Raw genomic sequence first — 25038 nt, 5'->3', positions numbered from 1 at the left:
AGTCTAATCTATGGAAATATTGTCATAAATATATATTGGATATTGAGATTTTTTTCAGTCATTCCCAGATTATAACAGATAAAAATTCATAACAACCTAAAATCCTACCAATAAAGAATAGAGAAATTAATTATGGTTAATCACATAGAATGTAAGAATATGCAGCAGGTTGAAAGAATAAAATGGATGTCTATTACTTCTTTGAAAAGCCATTAGGTAGGAAAATCAAGATGTTGCACAAGTAAAAAAGTATGAATTCATTTTTTTTTAATTGTACAAATCTGTGTATGTGTATAGTCACTAGAGTAAGAATGAAAGGTCAGTGGGGAAGAGAGAGGGAGAGAATTTCCAATTAATACATGGTTGTAACATCTGAATTTCTTTAAATTAATGTATATAGCTCATATAAACCTATTCATATATTAGATTACCAAATAAATAAATAATAAAACACCGTAACAAATAGAGAACCCAAAATAAATCCTTATTTATATAATCAATTGATTTTGCCCAAGTGCAAATGCAATTTAATGGAGAAAGAAGCAGCCATTTGATAAATTATGCTGGAACAACTAGATATGCCATAAGAAATAATTAGTCTTGACCCCTTACTCACACCATACATAATAGGCTCATAGACCAATAGGCTCATAGACCTAAATGAGAGGGATAAAACTAAAATTTACCAAAGAAAACAGAATACAAACACACACACACACACACACACACACACACACACATATGTACATATATATAAAAATGTATGTATGAATTTGTGACCTTCAGATGAGTGAATATTTCTTTTTTTTTCTTTTTTTCTTTTATTTAAATCCAAGTTAGTTAACATATAGTGTAATAAATTTCAGGAGTAGAATTCAGTGATTCATCACATATATAACACCCAGTGCTCATCCCAGCAAGTGCCCCCTTTAATGCCCATCCACCATTTAGCCCATCAACCCCACCCAACACCCCCCCAGCAACTCTCAGTGTGTTCTCTGTATTTAAGAGTTTCTTATGTTTTACCTCCCCCTCTATTTTCATCTTATTTTTCCCTCCCTTTCCCTATGTTCATTTGTTTTGTTTCTTAAATTCCACATGAGTGAACTCATATATTTATTGTTCTTTGACTGACTTATTTCATTTAGCATAATGTATTCTAGTTCCATCCACATTGTTGCAAATGACAAGATTTCATTCTTTTTCATTGCTGAATAATATTCCATTATATATATATATATATATATATATATATATATATATACATATTCCATTATATAGAATACATATTATAGTATATATGTATATATATATAATGGAATATGTATATATATATATGGAATATATATATTCCATATATATATACATATATACTATAATATATATATTATAATATATATATAATAATATATATATAATATTCCATTTTACACACACACATATACACACACACACCACATCTTCTTTATCCATTTATCAGGCAATGGACATTTGGGCTCTTTCCATACTTTGGCTATTATTGGTAGTGCTGCTGTAAACATTGGGGTGCATGTACCCCCCTTCAAATCAGCATTTTTGTATCCTTTCAATAAATACCTAGTAGTGCAATTGCTGGGTTGTAGGTTAGCTCTATTTTTAATTTTTTGAGGAACTTCCATACTGTTTTCCAGAGTGGCTACACCAGTTCGCATTTCCACCAGCAGTGCAAAACGGTTCCCCTTTCTCCTCATCCTTGCCAACATCTGTTGTTCCTGAGTTGTTAATTTTAGCCACTCTGACTGGTGTGAGGTGCTATCTCATTGTGGTTTTGATTTGTATTTCCCTGATGATAGTGATGGTGACATCTTTTCATGTGTCTGTTAGCCATCTGGATGTCTTTGGAAAATTGTCTACTCGTGTTTTCTGCCCATTTCTTCACTGGATTATTTGTTTTTTGGGGTGTTGAGTTTGGTAAGTTCCTTATAGATTTTGAATATTAGCCCTTTATTCAATGTATCATATGCAGATATCTTCTCCCATTCCATTTGTTGCCTCTTAGTTTTATTGATTGTTTCCTTCTTTGTGCAAAAGCTTTTTATCTTGATGAGGTCCCAATAGTTCATTTTTGCTTTTATTTCCCTTGCCTCCGCAGATATGTCAAGTAAGAAGTTGCTGCAGCCTAAGTCAAAAAGGTTACTATCTGTTTTCTCCTGTAGGATTTTGATAGTTTTCCTTCTCACATTTAGATCTTCCCTCCATTTTGAATTTATTTTTGTGTATAAGATACCTAGGACTAAACCTAACCAAAGAGGTAAAAGATCTGTATGCTGAAAACTATAGAATGCTTATGAAAGAAATTGAGGAAGACACAAAGAAATGGAAAAACATTCCATGCTCTGGGGAGCCTCGGTGGTTCAGTTGGGTAAGCACCCAACTTCAGCTCAGGTCATGATTTCGTGGTCTGTGAGTTTGACCCCTGTGTCGGGCTCTATGTTGACAGCCCAGAGCCTGGAGCCTGCTTCAGATTCTGTGTCTCCCTCTCTCTCTGCCCCTCCCCTGCTCATGCTCTATCTCTCAAAAATAAAGATTAAAACATTTTTAAAAAAACATTCCATGCTTATGGATTGGGAGAAAAAATATTGTTAAAATGTTGATAATACCCAAAGCAATCTACACATTCAATGCAACCCTTATCAAAATAACACCAGCATTCTTCGTAGAGCTAGAACAAACAATCCTAAAATTTGTATGGAACCAGAAAAGACCCTGAATAGCCAAAGTAATGTTGAAAAAGAAAACCAAAGCTGGAGGCATCGTAATCCCAGACTTTAAGCTGTATTACAAAGCTGTAATCATGAAGACAGTGTGGTATTGGCACAAAACCAGACACATAGATCAATGGAATAGAATAGAGAACCCAGAATTGGGACCACAAATATATGACCAACTAATCCTCGACAAAGCAGGAAAGAATATCCAATGGAAAAAGACAGTCGCTTCAGCAAATGGTGCTGGGAGAACTGGACAGCAACATTCAGAAGAATGAAACTGGACCACCTTCCTTCTGCTCTTCTACATGCTCACTCCTCTTCAGTGACCAGTCTCCTTTCTGTTCCTGGAACATAGCTGACATTGTCACATTTCAGAGCATTGCAGCTGCTGTACCTGCTCCCTGACATGCTTTTCCTGCAAATATCCCTGTAGCTCCGTTCTCTGATGCCTTCAATTCTTTGCTCAAATAGCACCTTCTTGGTGAGACCAATCCTCATCACACTATTTAAAATAGCAGCCTAGGCCCTGGATTCCTGATTTCTTCACAGTGTTGCATTTTGTGGCACTTAAAACCATGAAGTTTACTTACATATTATGTTTATTTTCATTATCATCCTCTACTAGAATATAAGCTCTACAAAAGGAAAATATTTCTGCCTGATTTGTTCTCCTCTAGAAATTTCCATAAGCCCAGGAAACACGTCCTAAATACCTGTCAAAAAAAATCAATTATTTTTATATACATTTATAGTTTTCTTTTCTAGAAATCAGGTCATGCTGTTTGTGGAGCAAAAGATAACCCATTGTCATAACTGAATTAAGAAGGCATAAGTAAATAAGCTGTCCCCACAAAGAAACTTCCAGTTAAAAAAAAATACATCCTACATTGGTTTAGGGAATTTGGGAATGAGATTTAATGCACTGTGCCTCTCTGCTGACTTTTTGGCACAGGCAAAAACTAACTTAAGGATACTAAAGCCAAAATATTTGCAAATGTTTCACTTTTAGACACAATATGTCACTAGCAAATACATTACAAATGCAGTCTCAACTTCTTTACTTTAAACACTTAGAGCAATACTTACTTTTTATAACTATAGACATGATAGACAAAAGGACAAAAACACTAAATTGTTTATTGTTATCTCATTTACATAAATTTATACACACTATGAATTATCATTAAATTTCAGATTAGTCATTTTTTATACAAACAATAGCATTTATTTACCATTTTTAGTTTTAATTACAATATAGTTAACATATAATATTATCTTAGTTTCAGGTGTTCAGTATAGTGATTCAGTAATTCTATTCATTATTCAGTGTCATATTAACTATTTTTATGCCTTTTTGTTTATCAAAAACATATTGCACAAACCTTAACACTAACTCAGCTATAATGGCCCAGATATTAGTTTTGTTCTATAAACAAGTAGCATATCACATTTAAGAAGTCCTCTTTTAAAAACTTTTTATAGTTTATTAATTTTTTTTAATTAAAAAAAATTTTTTTAACGTCTATTTATGTTTGAGACAGAGCGAGACAGAGCATGAACAAGGAAAAGGCAGAGAGAGAGACACACACAGAATCAAGAGCAGGCTCCAGGCTCTGAGCCATCAGCCCAGAGACTGACGAGGGGCTCGAACTCACGGACCGCGAGATCGTGACCTGAGCTGAAGTCGGACGCTTAACCGACTGAGCCACCCAGGCGCCCCAATAGTTTATTATTTTTTTGAGAAAGAGAGTTCAGAGAGGGGTAGGGAGCAAGGGAGAGAGAGAGAGAATCCCAAGGAGGCTCCACACTGTCAGCAAAGAGCCCAATGTGGGACTCAAACTCTCGAACCATGAGATTGTAACCTGAGCTGGAATCAAGAGTCAGACACTTAACTGACTGAGCCACCTAGGCTCCCCTCACATTTGAGAATTCTTATCTCTTTAACTTGGCATCAGTAAGTTAAGGGGTAGGAAGGTATAACTTACACAAAATGCAGTATAATTTAGACCACAAATCTTAGTCTAAGATTGTTTCTCTTCAAGAAGAAACAGAACTTGTAACCTTCCTTCAGAAAAAGAAGTTCATGTGTTTTGATATCACAGCAATTCATTTATTTCTCTTCAGATAGATAAGGCCATACCTTAAAATGTTGACTTGACAAAAATGAGAGTTGCTGATAATGCCATATAGCAAGGCTTATGGGAGAATAATGAGGACAAGAAAAGATACCTAAGACGAAGGCAATAGGTTATGGAGATCATAACCTGAAAAATAGGCAGGGAATACAATCCAAGTAGGGATCAAAAAGGGGGGAGAGACCATTGAAATCAAGGAAAACAAGGAAACAAAGGCAGTCAATGTATCAGTTAGCTTTTGCTGCATAACAAACCATCCCCAAATTTAGTGGCTTAACAACAACCACTTGTTTATATGACAATTCCATGCACTTGCAATTTGAGCAGGGAATGTGCTAGCTGGATAGGGCTTCTCATCTGGGTTTGGTTCAACTGATCACAACAAGGGCTCACTCATGCTTCTGCTGTCACCTACCAGGTCACCAGGGAGCTGGTTGATTGTTAGCTGGAGCATCTTGGTTCTCCCTCACATGGCACCCATATTCACACACCCTAGCTTGGACTATTTCACATGGTGGTCTCAAGGTTCCAAGAGGAGAAGAAACAGAGTCTACATAGGCTTGGAAATCTCACACCACTTTCACTGATCTATTAGTCAAAGTCAGTCAGAAGTCCTGTCCCGATTCAGTGGGTAAGGAAACAAACCACATTTATAAGAGGGGCAGTGAAGTAATTTGGCCATTTTTGCTATCTACAACAGTCAGCTACACAATTTTTCAAGGAGGTGTCTCTAGAAACATCACTAGGACAATTAAGAATATGAGTGAGTAACTGTTACTTAGAAAAAATAATTTTCCTCCTATAAAGTATCCCCAGAGCCAGTTTCATGTCCCTGTTCCTCAGGCTATAGATAAAGGGGTTTAACATGGGTGTCACCACTGTATATATAACTGAAGCAATTATATCTTTGACTTTGGAATTGTTTGATGAAGGAATGAAGTAAATCATTGCAAGAGTCCCATAGTACAAAAACACCACAAGAAGGTGGGAGCCACAGGTGGACAAGCCTTTGCAGATCCTCTTGATGGAGGGAACCCCTAGGATGGTGGCCCCAATGCGAATATAAGAGCCCAAAATAGCACACAATGGCAGGAAGGCAAAGACTCCCCCCTCGGTGAAGATAACTAGCTCATTGAGGGAGGTGTCTGAGCAGATCAACTTCAAAAGGGCAGTGAGATCACAAAAGAAATGAGGGATGGTATTGTCAGCACAGAAGGACAGGCGGGACAGAAGGAGAGTATGCAATAGGGCATGGGCACAAGAGAAGAACCAGGATCCAGCCACCAGTAAGATACACAGCTCCTCCCTCATGACAGTGGTGTAGTGGAGTGGTTGACAGATGGCCACATACCTGTCATATGCCATCACTGCAAGAAGGAAATTGTCAAGACAGACAAAAAATATGAAAAAATACATCTGGGAAATGCATGCCACATAGGGGATGGATAAGTGCTGAGTCTGCATGTTCATCAGCATCTTTGGGACGGTGACAGATGAGAAAGAGATATCAGAGAAGGCCAAGTGGCTGAGGAAGAAGTACATGGGCGTGTGGAGGCGAGAGTCCAGCCTGATGAGCAGGATGATGAGCAGGTTCCCCAGCACCGTGGTCAGGTACATGCCCAGGAACAGGGTGAAGAACATGCCCTGCTGCTCTGGCCGTATGGGGAGCCCCAGGAGTAGGAACTCGGACATGCTGCTCTGGTTCTTAGGCCTCATGTTGTTCTTATCTCTGCTGGGGATGGAAGGAGTAGGAAGTGTCAGGGACTGAGATATGGTGGTTATCGTCACTATGTGTACATTACAGCCACATGCTGTTTCTCCTGGAAACTGTATCAAAATTCAGACACACCACACATTTTGCTGTCTGAATCTTCTATCTGCCCCATTGTGGTCACAGAGTACATCGGATTTCCAACAGCAAACAAGATTTCCTTCAAAGGAGGCCAGCATAAATTTCTTTACTTACTTGACCATGTTCCAGATACTTTCTTGGCACTGAGAACAAAACAGAAAATAAAATATGCGATCCTCTTCCTCCTTAGAGCTCACAATTATTGAGCACAATATAGAGTACTGATCAGGAGCTAGGGCCCTGTAGCTAAAAATCTTGAATTGGACTCCAACCTCAATAATTTACTCCCTGAATGACCCTGGGGACTTTCTCTTTGTCACCCTAATCAGAGATCCTACTCTTTAGCATTCTGCTGTTCCTGCCCTTCATTCATTTGGCAGAATATTCTAGTCCATGTTTGGAATTGTTTCAGGGCTTCAAAATTACCCCAGCCACCTGCTTGATTGCCTAATTATACTCATACATATGATGACCCTATATTATCTTATCCAAGCCAGTATGCTTTAAGAGTGAAAAGAGGGGCACCTGGCTGGCTCAGTTGGTTGAACATCCAACTCTTGATTTCGGCTCAGGTCAGGATCCCAGGGTCATGGGATCAAGCCCTACGTCGGGATCTGCACTGAGCATGCAGCCTGCTTAAGATTTCTCTCTCTCTCCCTCTGCCCAGGCACTCTCCCTTTCCCTCTAAAAATAATTTTTAGAAAAGATTGAGGAGAGACGTTATATAATAATTATACCAGAACAATAGGTCTACACCAAGATTTTCCTAGGCAAGCCAGAATGTATGGTCACCTACTTACACCACACTTTACAATTTTCAAAGGTCTTGCACATGCACTTAATTACATTAATTAGTAAACATTTATTGAGTGCCTGTAAAGCAGAAATTCCAGCAGTTAATTCTTTCATCTTACTATACTGGAAACAGGTGTGAAGTCACATACTCCATGGCATGTAGTGGCTGATAGACTCTGATACAAAGCATAGAGATTCTGATAGTCTTTACACTAAAGGCCAGGCTCCCTTGCTGGGAATTAAATCAGACTTAGAGGCCACATACAGAAGCCCTACGATGGAACCCAGTGAGACAGCATCATTCTAACGATAGGGATCTGATAGAAGAGTCTCTTCAAAGAACACAGATGAGCTCAGCCATTTCTGAGCTCATCTCAGTCAGTGGGACCAGATGGAGGGCAGTGACTTAAACCTTCTGCTGATCCGTGGCTGCCCAGTGACATTCACTGGATAAAACTTCTCTTTGGAATTCAAGCATTTTGGGGGTGAAATCCAAAAGTTTTGTGTCAAGTAGAATCTTCACCTTCAACGATTGGACCAGGAAGAATAGAACCCTGATGCAAGCCAACCCTGTGTGAAAGAAACGGCTGGATACATGCCTCACGAAGGGGAAGGGAAGCTGTCTGCTGGAGTTTGAAAGAGACTGTTTGGGTGTTTCCCCTGCCTTTGCACAAAATACTCTGAACAGTCAAGAAGTGACTAGCAAGTTTAAAATCTCATGCCTTTAGGGAATAATCATGATGCTAGCACCCATTTAGTGCATGCTTATCACATGCCACATACTGGGTGGAATATTCCTATCACTTTACAGTTCAGCCTTCTTAGCCTCACAGAGGTTGAGCCCACAGTCCAAAATGAAGTGTCAAAATAAGAATTTGAAATAAAATGTGTGTGACACCAGAGCCTAAGCACTTAACCACTACCATGTTCTCAAGAGTAGAAATATGGTTGGGGCACCTGGAGGCTCAGTCGGTTGGGCAGCCAACTTTGGCTCAGGCCATGGTCTCACATCTTGTGTCATGATCTCGCGGTTTGTGGGTCCGAACCCTGAGTTGGGCTCTGTGCTGACAGCTCAGAGCCTGGAGCCTGCTTCAGATTCTGTGTCTCCCTCTCTGCCCCTCCACCACTCATGCTCTCTCTCTCTCTCTCAAAAAAAAGAGGTAAACATTGAAACAAAATTTTTCAAAGAGTAGAAATATGGCGTTTTGGAAGGCCAATGAAGAAAAGTGCCCTCAGTGCACTGTGGGGTCTTCAAATCACATGGACAAATGGCTTACAACCTGGCTTGAGAATGACTCTTCTTGGAGCTGGATATCTGTGTCTGAAATAAAAGGAGATAAGACATAAGAGGAGAATGTAGCTATCAGACTGTTTATCCAACACATACACATACACACACACATCATACACAAACACACCCATGCACATACACACACCCATGGACATACACACAAAAGTATGCACACACACACACATGTTGCCTTATCATGGTTTTAGTTCTCTCCCTTCTATACCCATTCTTGCTTAAAATGGAGTGTGAGTGTTTTATATGTAAAACACACATGTAGTCACACACACATGCACACCATCACAGACCTCAGATCTATATGCATTCTCTTCATGACATAAACTCATTCTAGGTAAAACACAATCAGGGTTTGTGTTACTTTTACATGAATTTACACACAACGGATAAATAAAACACTGTGGCACACAACACAATACATAAACATCACAGTCATCCAAACAAAGCACAACCCACACAAAAAAGCACATACTATCTGCAGATAGGTACATGTGCAGCAATGCAAATACACCACACACAAACATAAGCGTAAACAGCACACGAATACACACACACACACACACACATACACACGACCAAGAAGAGTTTTCCTTCCATAATCTATTGAAATCCTGTCTACATGAACAGAGTTGGTACATGAGTCAGTTAACCACTAAGTGCACTGGGTTATACAAACAACACAAAAAAATACACATCCAGTGCCAGGTGATAATTCTCCATCTTCCTCTAACCTGCAACATTCCTTGGTGAGCTCAGACACTTCTGGTCGAGGTTGTTCCTTGGGCCTTCACTTTTTGTTCAGGACACCTGGTATCCAAGGAACGATTTCTCACGACCTAGGGACCTTGTGAAGGTGTCATCCCTGTTTTCCAGCAGCAGAAAAATGGGCAAGAAGATCCTCATTCACCAACAAGATTAATACCCCGGGGGAACAGCCCAAGCTTCTGATGAGAGCAGAAGCCTATATAGGCTAATTGCCCAGTTTCTGGCCTTTCCCTTGGGAGGTAACCTGTGAAGGAACTAGAGGAGCTGAGTCACAAGTCCCAGGAGAAGGTGTCCTTGATGTTGATGTCATGAAGAGCAGAAGTGACCATGGCCACCTTGGCTTCTGAATAGCTATGGGGGCAGCCTTTCCATACCTTACAGAATGGCCAAAACAGGATAAGACCTGGCTCTTGCAGACTCCCAAATTTAAGACCTGGCTTCCATCAGAGCAAGCATTCCACTGCCACCCGAGAGCTTGCAGGTCTCCTCACTCCCCTGAGATACTCTGCAGGGCAGGAGCTGAGGCTTGATCAGGAAAGAGTCAAATGGTGAGATTGATCCCAGCGCATTAGACACAGACTGACCTGAGATCAGTACAAGCTCTGCCACTGGGTCATCTAAGCAAGGGACTTACGTTCTGCTCCCTCAGACCTATGGCAGGTGGTAACAGTTCCTTGACTGCAAGGTTATTGTCGGCATTAAATGAGATACTGGTGCTAAAGCACTAAACCCAGCCAGTTTCCTAAACACAAGCTGGCCTAAGGGACAAACATCCTAATGAATTTGCCAAATGAAGCATTCACTTTAATAACTGTTCAAGTTTGTAACATACCAACCCAAGTCTTCATTTAATTTTAAATTATGCTAGTAGCAGACTGTGGATGGGAAACAGGAACACAAGACTTTATTTTCCATTTTATGCTTTTGATAATGGGTCTCCTTTCTTCTGAAAGTCAGAATAATGGTAATATATGCCATCACAGAAATGTATATATGACAGAGAGAGGAAGAGAGATAGAGATTTTAAGAACTGGCCTATGCCATTGTGGGAGCTGACAAGTCCAAAATCCACAGGGCAGACAGATCTGCAGGCTGGAAATTCAGGCTGCCTTGAGGCAGAGTCTCTTCTCCAAAAAATCTCATTTTTTTATTGGACTCTTAAGGCCTTCAGCTGATTAAATAAGAGTAATCTCCTTTACTTAACATTATTCTACTTTACTTACATATATTGACTTTATAAAATATTTTATTCATTTACTTAAATTATATTCCTTTACTTAAAGTCAACTGATTGTAGATGTTAATCACAACAACAAAATACCCCATGGCAACACCTGAATTACTATCTGGTTAAGTAACTGGGTACCATAGCCCAGCCAACTTCACAAAGAAAATTAACCATCACAAGTGGTGAGGTCAGAGTGCCAGTCAAGGAATCCTCACCTGGGAAAAATATGGAGATAGGGTTGCTGTGAGAAAATAGATCAGCAACCAGTAAGGGGTACTGTTCCATCTCTATGAACAAAGAAAATCAAGGATGAATGAGGAGACTGAGTGTACTCAATAAAACATTCTAGTCCTTTGCTCGATTTTAGACAGATGGAGAGACCACGTCCCAAGAAGGAAAAGCCATGCAACACCACAGAGAGTGCACTCATGATGATTCTCCCTGTCCTTCCCCAGAGGTACCTATAGCCATTCACTTGGGCAAATTTATATGGGGGGAAATTCATCATGGTGTCATTGTTAGAGAGGATGCAAATGGGGACAAGGTATTAAATGGAGTGCTGGCCAAATCGGTTATACAGTGGGTCCACTTAATCTGCAGACTCACTGTGTGACTTCAGTCGTCTCCTTAAATATAATTACAAAGAATGCTTGGCAGTTGGCACATCCCTAACATTGAATCCCTGACCTTTGGGGATCCTCTGAAATTGCCCATCACCAAGTCAGGGCAATAAATCAAAAATAATAATCCGAGGGGAATGGCAGAGAAAGCATGCCAGAGAGGATAGCCATCATTTCTCTCCTTCATTCACCAGTTGAGTCCCTACAAAAAACAGACCCTGGAAGGTGATAGTGGACTATTGCAAACTCAACCGAGGAGTAGCCTCAATCTCAGCCATCTTCCCAGATGTGGTATATTTGCTACTGAGGACTAGTATGTGGTCTTAGCTACATGGTTTGCAGCCACTGATCTGGTGGATGCATTCTTTTCCACCTCTAATACACAAAAGGATCAGAAACAGCTTGCGTGTGCTTTGAATGGAAATGGCATATGGTTTTCCCCAGGGTTCTGCTAACTCTCTTGAATTCTGTCATAATATCGTTGTAAAACATGCAGACAATCTAGGTATCCCACAGAACATCACACTGGTCCACTGTATCAATGACACCATGGTAAATGGATCAGATAACCAAAAAGTTACTAGCAAGTTGGAGCCTTAGAAAGACATGTACAGTCTTGAGGGTGAAAGATAATCACTGCAAAAATGCAGGGGACCCATTATACCAGTATCATTTATAGAAACCCAGTGATCTAGGAGAGGGATCAGAAAGCTATGGCTGCACAGAATATCCCCTATAACCAGCTGACAGGAAGAAAACTCCTGAGCATGGTTCATAAATAGATCAGCTCACTGTGTAATTGCAGGTCAAAAATGAATGATGATCCACTATAATTCATCAAGGTGTGCCTCGTAAGGTAGCCCTCAGCTTTAAGCTCTTTTTGGGGATAGCCTTGACTGAAAGAAACTGCTTCACATAAACATTCTTCCATCCTAGGGCAGCGTACACCCAGTGATCAACATGAGGATATAAAAAGCCATCCCCCTCAATTTTCTAGCTCCAGAGCTCCCAGTAGGGTCAGCTGAGACCTTCATGAGGACTGTATCACAACCCAACTTCTCCCTCTGCCCAACTCTGCTTTCTTCCTCTCCCATCCACAGATGTGGATCCCTACAGCCCTCTCTAATAAATGCCCCACAGGCTAATCTCCATCTGAAAGTCAGGTTCCTGCAGAACCCAAACTGTAACACTCCCTACTCAACCAAACACACACACACACACACACACACACACACACACACACACACTCGTCCTCCCCGTTGATTACTCTATACTTGAGGACACTAAAGCATGCCCTGGAGATGTTATGGTAAGTTTGAAAGGCTTGGAAATAACCTCTATCTTCAGAAGGTGGCCTCAGGAGTTTGTTGTTCCCCTAAGGGCAGCTCTGCTCAATTCGGTTGCCATTGTGATTTCTGTATTGAGAGAGAGGTCACAGTGCAAACTCTCTTGAGGGGTCCGGTTGGAATGAACACACTGTAGCTTCCTCAGCCCAGCAAGGACCCAAAGGAGTCCAGGAGAGCAGAGGCAAACTCATGAGAAGCCAACAGAGTTTCCCCGACCAGGAGAGTTCCTGCTACAGTGAATCTGGGCATCTCTGCCTTCTGCAGAACAGAGAACAACTGAAGGATGCTGACAGACAGAGGGTGAGGAATAGGGATGTGAGGCAATATCAGAAAACTTTTTCCCTCTGGAATCTAGAGCAATCTGCCTATCTGCTTTTTCCTCCTTCCTCCCAACCCCTCTTGCTATCTCTGGCTAGAAGGTCAAAGATCAGCTTTGATGGATAGATAAACTTAACCAATTTGGAAAAGGGGTTCAGGAGGGAGAAAAGATTTTTTTAAACCGGAAAGGGTGAAACGATATCTGGATATGGACAGTGAACACCAGCATGCTGGCTGCCCACCTGACCATCCACCTCACCTGGGTACTTATTTGAGCCTCCTTTTAGCTCCTTTAGCTCCCAAAATCACATGGACACAGTATATGAGAGTTCAGCCTAACATTTAAGTCTGGCTTTGTATTTTATGATCACCCTATTTGATCCCTATGCCAGTATGTTATTATACCATGATTTGGGAGGAGGGTATTTATTTATTTATTTATTTTGAGAGGGAGAGGGAGAGAAGGAGAGAGAGAGAGAGAGAGAGAGAGAGAGAGAGAGAGAGAGAGAATGAGCAGAGGGGAGGCAGAAAGAGAAAGAGAAAGAATCCCAAACAGGCTCCATGCTCAGCACAGAGCTCAAAGTGGGGCTCGATCCCAAGACAGTGAGAGTATGACTGAGCTATGATCAAGAGCTGGACACTCAACCATCTGAGCCACCCAGGTACCCTATACCATGGTTTTTAAGGAATCAGATTCCCAATAAGTAGATATGGGGAGTGTAGTGGAAAAGCTACATACGTACACAAAAGTCCCCCTCCCTAACACATCCCACGCTTTGAGAATGATTCCCTCAGATTCTCACTTCCAAAGCTTCTTTCTAGTTTGCCACGTACTCGGCCCAGATGAGACACAGTGGTACCCAACCTTACTTGATCCCTTTAAATCTTCATCTCACTCTCTCCAGGTATCCCCTTCATAAATAACTTATTTTTGCTGATGTATATTTTACAAACTGCACTTATATGTTCTATTTGCTCTTTAGAATATCTAAAATCACTCAATGCACAAGTAATAGAGGTCAAGTACACCCCCCACCTGTGCTTCCAAGTCCATTGCACTTTCTACCACACCCTTGACTTAATATACACACAGTGCCCCAGCCATCCAAGACCAAATTCCCCATTTTTGTTGCCAATCACACATATGAGAATTTTCAAATTCTGCAATCTGTTTAACACAGAAAAAAAAGATATCCCACCATAACAGCAAAGGTCTGTTTTTAACATGGGGTGAGAAACTTTTAAGGAAACAAAATGTGTGGGATGTGTATGTGCTAAAATAGAAAATGATGAAATTGGAAAAAAAAATTGATCCTGTGCATGATTGTTTCAGACATATTTTATAGCTTTATAAAAATATGAGAAGATGAAAAGTGGTTAATACTTAAATCTTGAGATTCAGAGTTAATCCTGAATTTGAAACCTATTTTTGGACATTTACTTGATGTATGAGTTTAGCAAATTATTTGATCTCTGAATCTGCTTCCTCATTAGAAAAAGGAAATAGGAATAATAATACCCTATGCCAGGGCACCTGGGTGGCTCAGTTGGTTGAGTGTCCAACTCTTAATTTTGGCTCAGGTCATGATCCCTGCATCGTGGGATCGAGCCCTGCATCAGGCTCTGCGTTAAACATGGAGCCTGCTTGAGATTCTCTCCCCCTCTCCTTCTGCCTCTCCCCTACTTGCATGCTCTTTCTCACTCAGTCAAATAAAAAAAATATAGCTTATGCCTCACACGTTTGCAGTGAGGATTAAACAAAATTCTACCTGTATGAGATAAATATTTAATTACTGATTCACTCTCAGATTATTCAAAATATGGACAAATACACCATCTAAGAAAGCTTTGTAAATTCATATTAAGGTTAATCTGGCCATAAAAGCATTAACGTGTGGGGACTCGTGTTGTTTTAGTATTCAGATTCATTACTTCTGAGAAAATGTACAAATGCCTAGTTAGAGAAAAAGTCATTGGCACCAACAGTGATGGGGAAAAGACAATGGTATCAAATATTTACTCTGTCCCTGGAATCATTCTAAATGCTTTAAGCACATGTTTTAAATGAAAACATCATAAAAATATTATGGGGAAAAATATTAGTATAGCTATTTACAGGTAAGAAAACTGAAATGTAAAGATACTTAATTATTTGCCTGATACTAACCAGCTGCAAAGTGGGCATTTAATTGTTGTATGAACAAATGAATAAACAAATGGTGGTTCTTTGAACTGCTATTTAAAAAATGCCTATCCAATGTGTCCATTCTCAATGTCTTGGTGAATAATTCAAAACACTTTGTAAGTAGGGGCACCTGTGTGGCTCAGTCGGTGAAGTGTCCAACTTCACCTCAGGTCATGATCTCACGGTCCATGAGTTCAAGCCCCACATCGGGCTCTGTGCTGACAGTTCAGAACCTGAGCCTCCTTCAGGTTCTGTGCCTCCTTCTCTCTCTACCCCTCCCCTGCTCTCAATCTGTCTCTCTCTCTCTGTCTCTGTAAAAAATAAATAAACATTAAAAATGTTTTAAATAAATGAATAAATAAATAAAACACTTTGTAGGCATGAGGATATCTGAGTTTATGTTGTTCATGGTAACAAAGATTTAGAGGACATTGAGGGAAACATAGTAAGTGTGCTGCATGTGTACAATGGAAAGAGTCAGAAGTAAAGGGCCAGAACGTTGGTAGATCTCCAAAATTATACATAGATAGAAAAAGAAAGAATGAGATATATGCCACAGTATTATTGAAGTAATTGTTGAAGTAAGTGGAAGGAAAAATACCTAGACAAAGCAATAATAGATATTTTATAAGGCTATCGATATAACTAAATAAATGGATGCTGGCATAGAAGGACATATGCTTGCTTAATGGTTGGATGTCCAGGATATGGGAACATGATCAGATTTAGGAAACTAGAAGAAAAATAGGTAAAAAGTAAATTTAAAAATAAGGGTTTGTATGGACTGATAGTGATAGGTTGACATTCACTAAGGAACATGAGCTTCTAAATAAGTACCGCTAAAGATAAATGAAGCACAACAACAAAACTTTGCTGGCCTAGGTTCATTATTCCTCTGATTTCCCTGTTGAATATTTCATCAACCCCCTTTTTTTGGCAAGTAGTTTCAAAGGTAAAGCTCAGAATGACATAACTGAGCATTTGTTTTGATACAGAGAAAAATAAAACCATCTAATCTAAAATAATCCCACTCTACTTTTGTCAGTCTCTATCCCCTTATGTGGTTTATTTTTCTTCATAGAATGTAGAACTATCTGATGATATTGACAGATGATAGATGATGATGATGATGATGATGATGAAGATAGATAGATAGATAGATAGATAGATAGATAGATTCTTTACTAAAATGGAAGATCTAAAAGCCAGGCTGTCTGCCTTTTTCACAGTGGTGTCCCGACTCCCAGAAGAGCACTTTACACAAAGTAGGTGCTCAATAGGCAAATATGTTTAAGATTTAATATTAAGCTGAATCAGGAAAGTTAAACTCTGTTCCCGAAAGAAAATTCTTGTTCCCAAAGTCCATGGTATCAATACCAGAAGTCTGTGAAATCTGAAAGCTGAGAGGGGAGGGCAGCATCAGGCACCACAAAGTTGACAAGTTGCCAACATGGTAGCTAATCATGACCTTATGGGTGAAAAGTAAGCGTAGGAAGAAACATACTTACTGGCTTGTTATGAAAGCAATTTGTGTGAAATGGTAAGATGTTCTTTGTTTTAGCTGGCTTCATGATCATGGAAAGAGTCAACCAAACCAGCAGTGTTTCTGAGTTCATCCTCCTGGGACTCTCCTCCCGGCCTGGGGACCAGAAGCCACTCTTTATCCTCTTCCTCACCATGTACCTGGTCACCATAACAGGGAACCTGCTCATCATCCTCGCCATCCACTCTGACCCCCAGCTCCAGACCCCCATGTATTTCTTCCTGAGTTTCCTGTCCTTCACTGACATTTGCTTTACAACAACCATTGTCCCCAGGATGCTAGTGAACTTCCTGTCAGAAAAGACCATCTCCTATGCTGAGTGCCTGACACAGATGTATTTTATTTACGTTCTGGCCAACACTGACAGCTTCCTCCTGGTGGTCATGGCCTTTGACCGCTATGTGGCCATCTGTGACCCCTTCCACTATGTCACCACCATGAACCACCACCGCTGTGTCCTGCTGGTGGCCTTTTCCTGCACATTTCCTCACTTCCACTCACTCCTACACACACTGCTACTGAATCGTCTCACCTTCTGTGACAACAATGTTATCCATCACTTCCTCTGTGACATCAACCCTCTGCTGAAATTGTCCTGCTCCTCCACATTTCTCAATGAAATCGTGATAATGTCAGAAGGTTCTGTTGTTTTGGTGACCCCCTTTGTGTGCATCACCTTCTCTTATATACGAATCCTCATCACAGTTCTCAAGATCCCCTCAGCTGCTGGGAAACGCAAAGCCTTCTCCACCTGTGGCTCTCACCTCACTGTGGTAACCCTCTTTTATGGAAGCATCTTCTATGTCTATTTACAGCCCCTGTCCAACTACACTGTGAGAGATCGTGTGGCAACAATTGTCTACACACTTCTTACCTCCATGCTGAACCCTTTTATCTATAGCCTGAGAAACAAAGACCTGAAACAGGGCCTGAGGAAACTGATGGGCAGGAGGAAGTCCTAGCCAGAACCTCTGGGAGCATGTTCATGAATGTCTCTTCTCCTTTGGACCCTGTTTCTGCTGGTCAGCAGGGATAATTCATATGTGTCATGGATGTTGGATTGTATCCATTTCTTTGCATATGCAACCATCTTCCACTGAGATCATTATGATTCAATAATTGGCTCAAGGTCTACCAAAATCTTGGCTTCCAGTTTTCACATTTCTACCTCTCTCTACTTCCTCTTCTCCAGGAAACAATATCTTTTTTCATTCCCTTTAAGTACAGTTGAAACCTGTTTCCACATAAATTCCTGGAACTAATTCATATCGGTTCAAGGACTTTGATTCCCTTAGTATCCTTCTTACTTTAATGAACTTCTGTAATCAGTTTTGCTAGCTTTTTGAAAATAATTACAGAAATTTAGGGAGAGAAAGAGAGAGAGATACAGAGATAGATTGAAAATTTCATCAATTGGAAACTTTCACCAAAGCAAAGAAGGTGTCTGGCCCATCAGTTTATGCAGGGATTTTGCTCTTCCTTCTTCTCTATCATTGACAGCAGGATATTCCAGAATATTCTGGGCACTGTAGGAACACAGGCCCATCTCTTAGCCCTGATTAGCTAAATGACTTAGTAGTTCAGCACACAACTGAACCAATGATCAGGCCAGCATGCAGCGGGGAGTTGCCTCTGGGTCTTTACCCTGGTCATCTGTTGTCTGTCCCTCATAGGCACTCACTCCCCTTGAGCCCTCTCTTGGCTTCAACTCCTCTTACAGACCCCTCTATTTCTACCATCACTACCCCTCTGAAATCTGCCTGGTTCTCAAGGAAAGATTTGTTGTATGTACTTAGATTATCTTCCATATTTTTTGAAGAGAGAGTTAAAACCCGTATATGAACGTTGAAGGCAGATATAACTAGGAGATTCCAGAACCAAACATAGAGGCTCTGGGATGTAGAGTCATCCAGTGCTACAGGCAATGACTTGATTCTGTTTACTTTTCTTTTCATTCTTTATTCTCTATTATTCTTTCAGGGATTGTAGACTCTGCAGTATTTTGTATCTTAATATTTTTGCCACTTACTGTTCTATATCATTTCCAAAGATATTACTCAGCAGGTCTCACATGGGGGCCTGTGAACCTGGATTTTAATAAGCACCCCATAGAGAAAACTAACTTGGCCTTATGTGAGCAGCTGAATGTTTGAAAATTTCTGATCTTTCATTGTCTCCATGTTTGTATTTCTCCATGTTTGTATTTCTAAGACTCATGTCCGATAGTAATAGTATATCAAGTTATCAAGCTACATGTACACAGACACTCATTGATTACAGCATTGTTTGTAATAGTGAAAAATTAGAAACAACCTAAATGCCCATCAATAGGAGAATAGACAAATAATGGTTCAATTTTCCCATAGAAAGAAATAATATATAGTAATTATAAATAATAAGGTGTATCTCTACCACTGCCCTGAATAGCCATTATGAGTGAAGTTGCAAAATAAAATGCTTAAGAATAAACCCAATTGGGGGTCCTGGGTGACTCGGTTGGCTAAGCATCTAACTTTGGTTCAGGTCACGATCACACAGTGTGTGAGTTTGAGCCCCGCGTCGAGCTTTGTGCTGACAGCTCAGAGCCTGGAGCCTGTTTCGAATTCTGTGTTTCCCTCTCTCTTTCTGCCCCCCCCCAGCTTGTGCTATCTCTCTCTCTCTCTCTCAAAAATAAATAAGTTAACATTTAAAAACAAGAATAAACCCATTTAAAAAAAGAATAAGCCTAATAATAAATAAAATGCTGAATCATAAATCTGTGTTTTAAATGTGTATGTGTGTATGATGAATAAGTGAGATTGTATATTCAGTAAGAAAATCTCCCACTGAAAATTGTTAATTCCTGCTTCAGATTCTGTGTCTCCTTCTGTCTCTGCTCCTCCCCTGCTTGTGCTGTCTCTCTCTATCAAAAATAAATGAACATCAAAAAAAATTTTTTTAAAGGGGCACCTGGGTGGCTCAGTCGGTTAAGTGTCTGATTAGCTCAGGTCATGATCTCACGGCCCGTGAGTTAGAGCCCCACATCAGGCTCTGTGCTGACAGCTCAGAGCCTGGAGCCTGCTTCAGATTCTGTGTCTCCTCTCTCTGCTCCTCTTCTCGTTCTCTCTCTCTCTCTCTCTTAAAAATAAATAAACATTTAAAAAATTTAAAGAAATTTGTTAATTCTAGGACAGGACATGGAATAGGGAAGCAAGAGATAATGTTTGCTTTTTAGTTTGTATATATCTGTAATATTGGAAGTTGTTAAAATGGCACACATATTTTTTTTAGATTAAAACTACTAATCACTAAGGAAAGTGTAACATAATCTATTGCTCTGTTTTTCTTTTTTTTTTTTTTTTAATTTTTTTTTTCATCGTTTTATTTTATTTTTGGGACAGAGAGAGACAGAGCATGAATGGGGGAGAGGCAGAGAGAGAGGGAGACACAGAATCGGAAACAGGCTCCAGGCTCTGAGCCATCAGCCCAGAGCCCGACGCGGGGCTCGAACTCACGGACCGCGAGATCGTGACCTGGCTGAAGTCGGACGCTTAACCGACTGCGCTACCCAGGCGCCCCTATTGCTCTGTTTTTCATAGCACTTACTTTTGTTTAAACAGAAATAATATCATGCCATGGTAGGAAAGGGTGGATATAAAGGAGGTCAGATCACCCTCCATTCAATGTCCTAATTCTTATGTTGGAGAAGCTGATAAAGGGGAACATTCCACGTGTGCAGCAATCTCACCTCCACACAACCATAGTTGTCTTTTATTACTATCAACACTCTGGCGTTGGAAGAGAAAATTCTGATCATTTTTTCTCCACGAATGGGCATACCCATAGATAGGCCTTTGACCATGGTCCTTTGTCCCTTGAATAAGTCTGGGTGAGGTCCAATGATCTGCATTTCTAACAAGTCCCCAGCTAATGCTGATGTGTGGATTTAGAAACGATACTTTGAGAATCACTAGGCTACCAGATATCAAGACCTCCTATAGATCTATGGTAACTAAAACTATATGGATATTTCTGAAAGTCTAGACGAACAAGACAAATGCCGTAAATCGAGAGCCCAGAAACATATCCATAGATTAGTGTATACTTGATTTAGGAATGAGGCATTGGAGAGCATATTTTCATAAATGGAGCAAAGACACTTAGGAATTCACACAGAAAAATGAAATTGGATCCCTATTACACACCATATGCAAAAACTAAACTTACCTGTGAATTGAATTCTAAACTTAAATATAAAAATTAAAACTATACCTTTACATAAAAGAATTAGGAGAATATCTTTGTCTTCTTGAAGTGGAAAAATATTTCTTAAACAAGACGTAGGCAGAAAGCACTAACCATAAAAGAAAAGAATAGCAAATTGGACGTGTTAAAGTTAAATACTAATTTATGTAGCAACGCTACAGGAAACACAATGACACTAAATTCATGTCTTTTAATAATCACTCTAAATGTAAGTGGACTAAATGCTCCAATCAAAATGCATGGGGTTTCAGAATGGATTTAAAAACAAAATCTATACGCTGCCTACAAGAGACTCATTTTAGACCTAAAGACACCTGCAGATTGAAAGTAAGGAGATGGAGAACCATCTAACATGCTAATGGATGTCAAAAGAAAGCTGGAGTAGCCATACTTATATCAGAAAAACTAGCTTTTAAAACAAAGGTTGTAACAAGAAAGGAGGGCATTATATCATAATTAAGGGGTCATTCCACCAAGAAGATCTAAAAATTGTAAATATTTTGAGCGCCTGTGTGGCTCAGTCTGTTAATTGTCCAAATTTGGCCCAGGTCATGATCTCACAGTTTGTGGGTTCAAGGCCTATATCGGTCTGTGATGATAGGTCAAAGCTTGGAGTCTGCTTCAGATTCTGTGTCTTCCTCTCTCTGCCTCTCCCCCACTCACACTCTGTCTCTGTCTCAAAAATAAATAAACATTAAAAAAATATTTAAAATTTTTTTAATTGTAAATATTTATGCCCCCAACTTGAAAGAGCCCAAATATATAAATAAATTAATCACAAATATAAAGAAACTCATTAATAACAATGCCATAATAGTAGGGGACTTCAACACCCACTCAGCAATGGACAGATCATCTAAGCAGAAAATCAACAAGGAAACAATGGCTTTGAATGACACTGGACCACATGGACTTAACAGATATATTGAGAACATTTCATCCTAAAACAGCAGAACACACATTCTTCTCATGGGCACATGGTTTATTCTCCAAAATAGATCACATACTGGTCACAAATCAGCCCTCAATAGGTACAAAAAGATCAATATCAGACCATGCATATTTTCAGACCACAACGCTATGAAACTTGAAATAAACTACAAAGAAAAATTTGGAAAGACCACGAATACTTGGAAATTAAAGAACATCCTATGAAAATAATTAATGGGTTAACCAAGAAATTAAAGGAGAAATTAAACAATACATGGGAGCCAATGAAAATGAAAACACAACAGTCCAAACCCTCTGAAATGCAGCAAACACAGTCATAAGAGGGAAGTATATAGCAATCCAGGCCTTCCTAAAGAAGGAAGAAAGGTCTCAAACACACAACCTAATCTTACACCTAAAGGAGCTGGAAAAAGAGCAACAAATAAAACCTAAAACCAGAAGAAGAAGAAGGGAAATAATGAATATGAGAGCAGAAATCAATGATATCCAAACAAAACAAAAAACAGAACAGATCAATGAAACCAGAAATTTATTCTTTGAAACAATTAACAAAATTGATTGATTTTGTTAGATTGATCAAAGAGAATAAAGAAAGGACCCAAATAAATGAAATCAAGAATGGAAGAGGAGAGATCACACCCAACACTGCAGAAACACAAACAACTATAAGAGAAAATTATGAGCAATTATATCGCAACAAATTGGGCAATCTGGAAGAAATGGACACATTCCTTGAAATATATAAGCTACCAAAATTGAAACAGGAAGAAATAGAAACTTTCAACAGACCCATAACCAGTAAAGAAATTGAATCAATAAATTGATTCAAAAATCCCCCAACAAACATGATTCCAGGGCCAGATGACTTTCCAGGGGAATTATACCAAACATTTAAAGATGAGCTAGTATTTATTCTTTTGGAGCTGTTCTAAAAAATGGAAATGGAAAGACAACTTCCAAACTCATTCTATGAGGCCAGCATTACCTTGATTCCAAAACCAGCTAGAGACCCCACTAACAAGGACAATTACAGATCAATCCCCCTGATGAACATGGATGCAAAAATTCTCAACAAGATACTAGCAAACCAAATCCAACAATGCATTAAAAGAATTATTCACCACAATCAAGTGGGATTTATTCCTGGGCTTCAGGGGTGGTTCAATATCCACAAATCAATCAATGTAATACATCACATTAATAAAAGGGTAAGACCTATATGATCCTCTCAATAGATGAAGAAAAATATTTGACAAAACGTAGTATCCTTTCTTCATAAAAACCCTCAAGAAAGTAGGGATAGAAGGAATATACCTCAAGATCATAAAGGCCATATACAAAAGACCCACAGCTAATATTGTCCTCAATGGGGAAACACTGAGAGCTTTCCCCTTAAGATCAGGAACATGACAGGGATGTCCACTCTTACCACTGTTGTTCAACATGGTGTTGGAAAGTCCTAGCCTCAACAATCAGACAACAAAAAGAAATAAAAGGCATCCAAAATGGAAAGGAAGAAGCCAAACTTTCACTGTTTGCAGACAACATGATACTCTATGGGGAAAAGCCAAAAGACTCCACCAAAAAACAGCTAGAACTCAAACATTAATTCACCAAAGTCACAGGATATGAAATCAATGTACAGAAATCAGTTGCATTTCTATACACCAATAATAAAGAAGCAGAAAAAGAAATCAAGGAATTGATCCCATTTACAATTGTATCAACAGCTATAAAATACCTAGGAATAAAACCTAACCAAAGAGGTAAAAGATCTGTACACTGAAAACTATAGAAAGCTCATGAAAGAAATTGAAGAAGACAGAAAGAAATGGAAAAGCATTCAATACTCGTGGATTGGAAGAACAAATATTGTTAAAATGTCAATACTACCCAAGTAATCTACACATACAATGTAATCCTATCAAAATAACAACAGCATTCTTCACAGGGCTAGAACAAATAATTCTACAATTTGTATGGAATCAGAAAAGATCCCAAATAGCCAAAGTAATGTTGAAAAAGAAAACCAAAGCTGGAGGCATCACATTTCCGGACGTCAAGCTGTATTACAAAGCTGTAATCATCAAGACAGTATGGTACTGACACAAAAACAGCTGAAAGCAAATGGTGTTGGGAAAACTGGACAGCAACATGCAGAAGAATGAAACTGGGCCACTTTCTTACACCATACACAAAAATAAATTCAAAATGGATGAAAGACCTAAATGTGAGACAGGAAACCATCACAATCCTAGAGGAGACCACAGGCAGTAACCTTGGCCACAGCAACTTCTTACTAGACATGTCTCTGGAGGCAAGAGAAATAAAAAGAAAAATGAACTATTGAGACACCATTAAGATAAAAAGCTTCTGCAGAGAGAAGGAAACAACCAACAAAACTGAAAGGCAACTGATAGAATGGGAGAAGATATTTGCAAACGACATATTAGATAAAATGTTGTATCTAAAATCTATAAAGAACTTATCAAATACAACATCCCCCCCAAAATAATAATATAGTGAAGAAATGGGCAGAAGACATGAATAGACACTTGTCCGAAGAAGACATCCCAATGGCCAACAGACACATGTAAAGATGCTCCACATCACTCACCATCAGAGAAATACAAATCAAAACCACAATGAGATACCAAGTTGCACCTGTCAGAATGGCTAAAATTAATAACTGTAGATAAACAGATGTTGGCGAGGATGCAGAGAAAGGGGAACCCTCTTGCACTGTTGGTAGGAATGCAAACTGGTGAAGCCATTCTGGAGAGCAGTATGGAGGCGCCTCAAAAAACTAAAAATAGAACTACCCTACAACCCAGCAATTGCACTACTAGGTATTTACCCATTGGATACAAAAATACAAACTCCAAGAGGTACGTGCACCCCAATGTTTATAGCAACATTATCAACAATAGCCAAACTATGGAGAGAGCCCAAATGTCCATTGACTGATGAATGAATAAAGAAGATGTGGTATATACATA

At 39.5% G+C, this 25038-nt stretch overlaps 2 protein-coding genes and 1 long non-coding RNA gene across 3 annotated transcripts in view; 1 reads left to right on the top strand and 2 right to left on the bottom strand.

Moving 5' to 3' along the window:
• Window positions 1-4574: 4574 nt before the first annotated feature.
• Window positions 4575-25038, bottom strand: part of LOC123381602 (olfactory receptor 1J4-like) — a 35269-nt gene continuing 14805 nt past the window's right edge. The window contains exon 2 of the mRNA XM_045043135.1: window positions 4575-6614. Within this exon, the coding sequence (XP_044899070.1) occupies window positions 5660-6614 (955 nt within the window). The 3' untranslated portion in view covers window positions 4575-5659. The remainder of the gene's footprint in view (window positions 6615-25038) is intronic.
• Window positions 8711-10237, bottom strand: LOC123381603. Its single transcript, XR_006588825.1, has 2 exons — window positions 9570-10237; window positions 8711-8853 (listed from the first exon to the last, which is right to left on the bottom strand). It is a non-coding gene; the product is annotated as an uncharacterized LOC123381603 (long non-coding RNA).
• LOC109493961 (olfactory receptor 1L8-like) lies at window positions 16569-18981 on the top strand. Its single transcript, XM_045043131.1, has one exon. The coding sequence runs from the start codon at window positions 16846-16848 to the stop codon at window positions 17803-17805; it is 960 nt and encodes a 319-aa protein (XP_044899066.1). The 5' UTR covers window positions 16569-16845; the 3' UTR covers window positions 17806-18981.

Source organism: Felis catus, chromosome D4 (assembly GCF_018350175.1).
Source record: "Felis catus isolate Fca126 chromosome D4, F.catus_Fca126_mat1.0, whole genome shotgun sequence".
NCBI lineage: Eukaryota > Metazoa > Chordata > Mammalia > Carnivora > Felidae > Felis > Felis catus.
The sequence above is the reverse complement of the archived record's forward strand: the minus strand, read 5'-3'. Positions and strand labels throughout refer to the sequence as shown.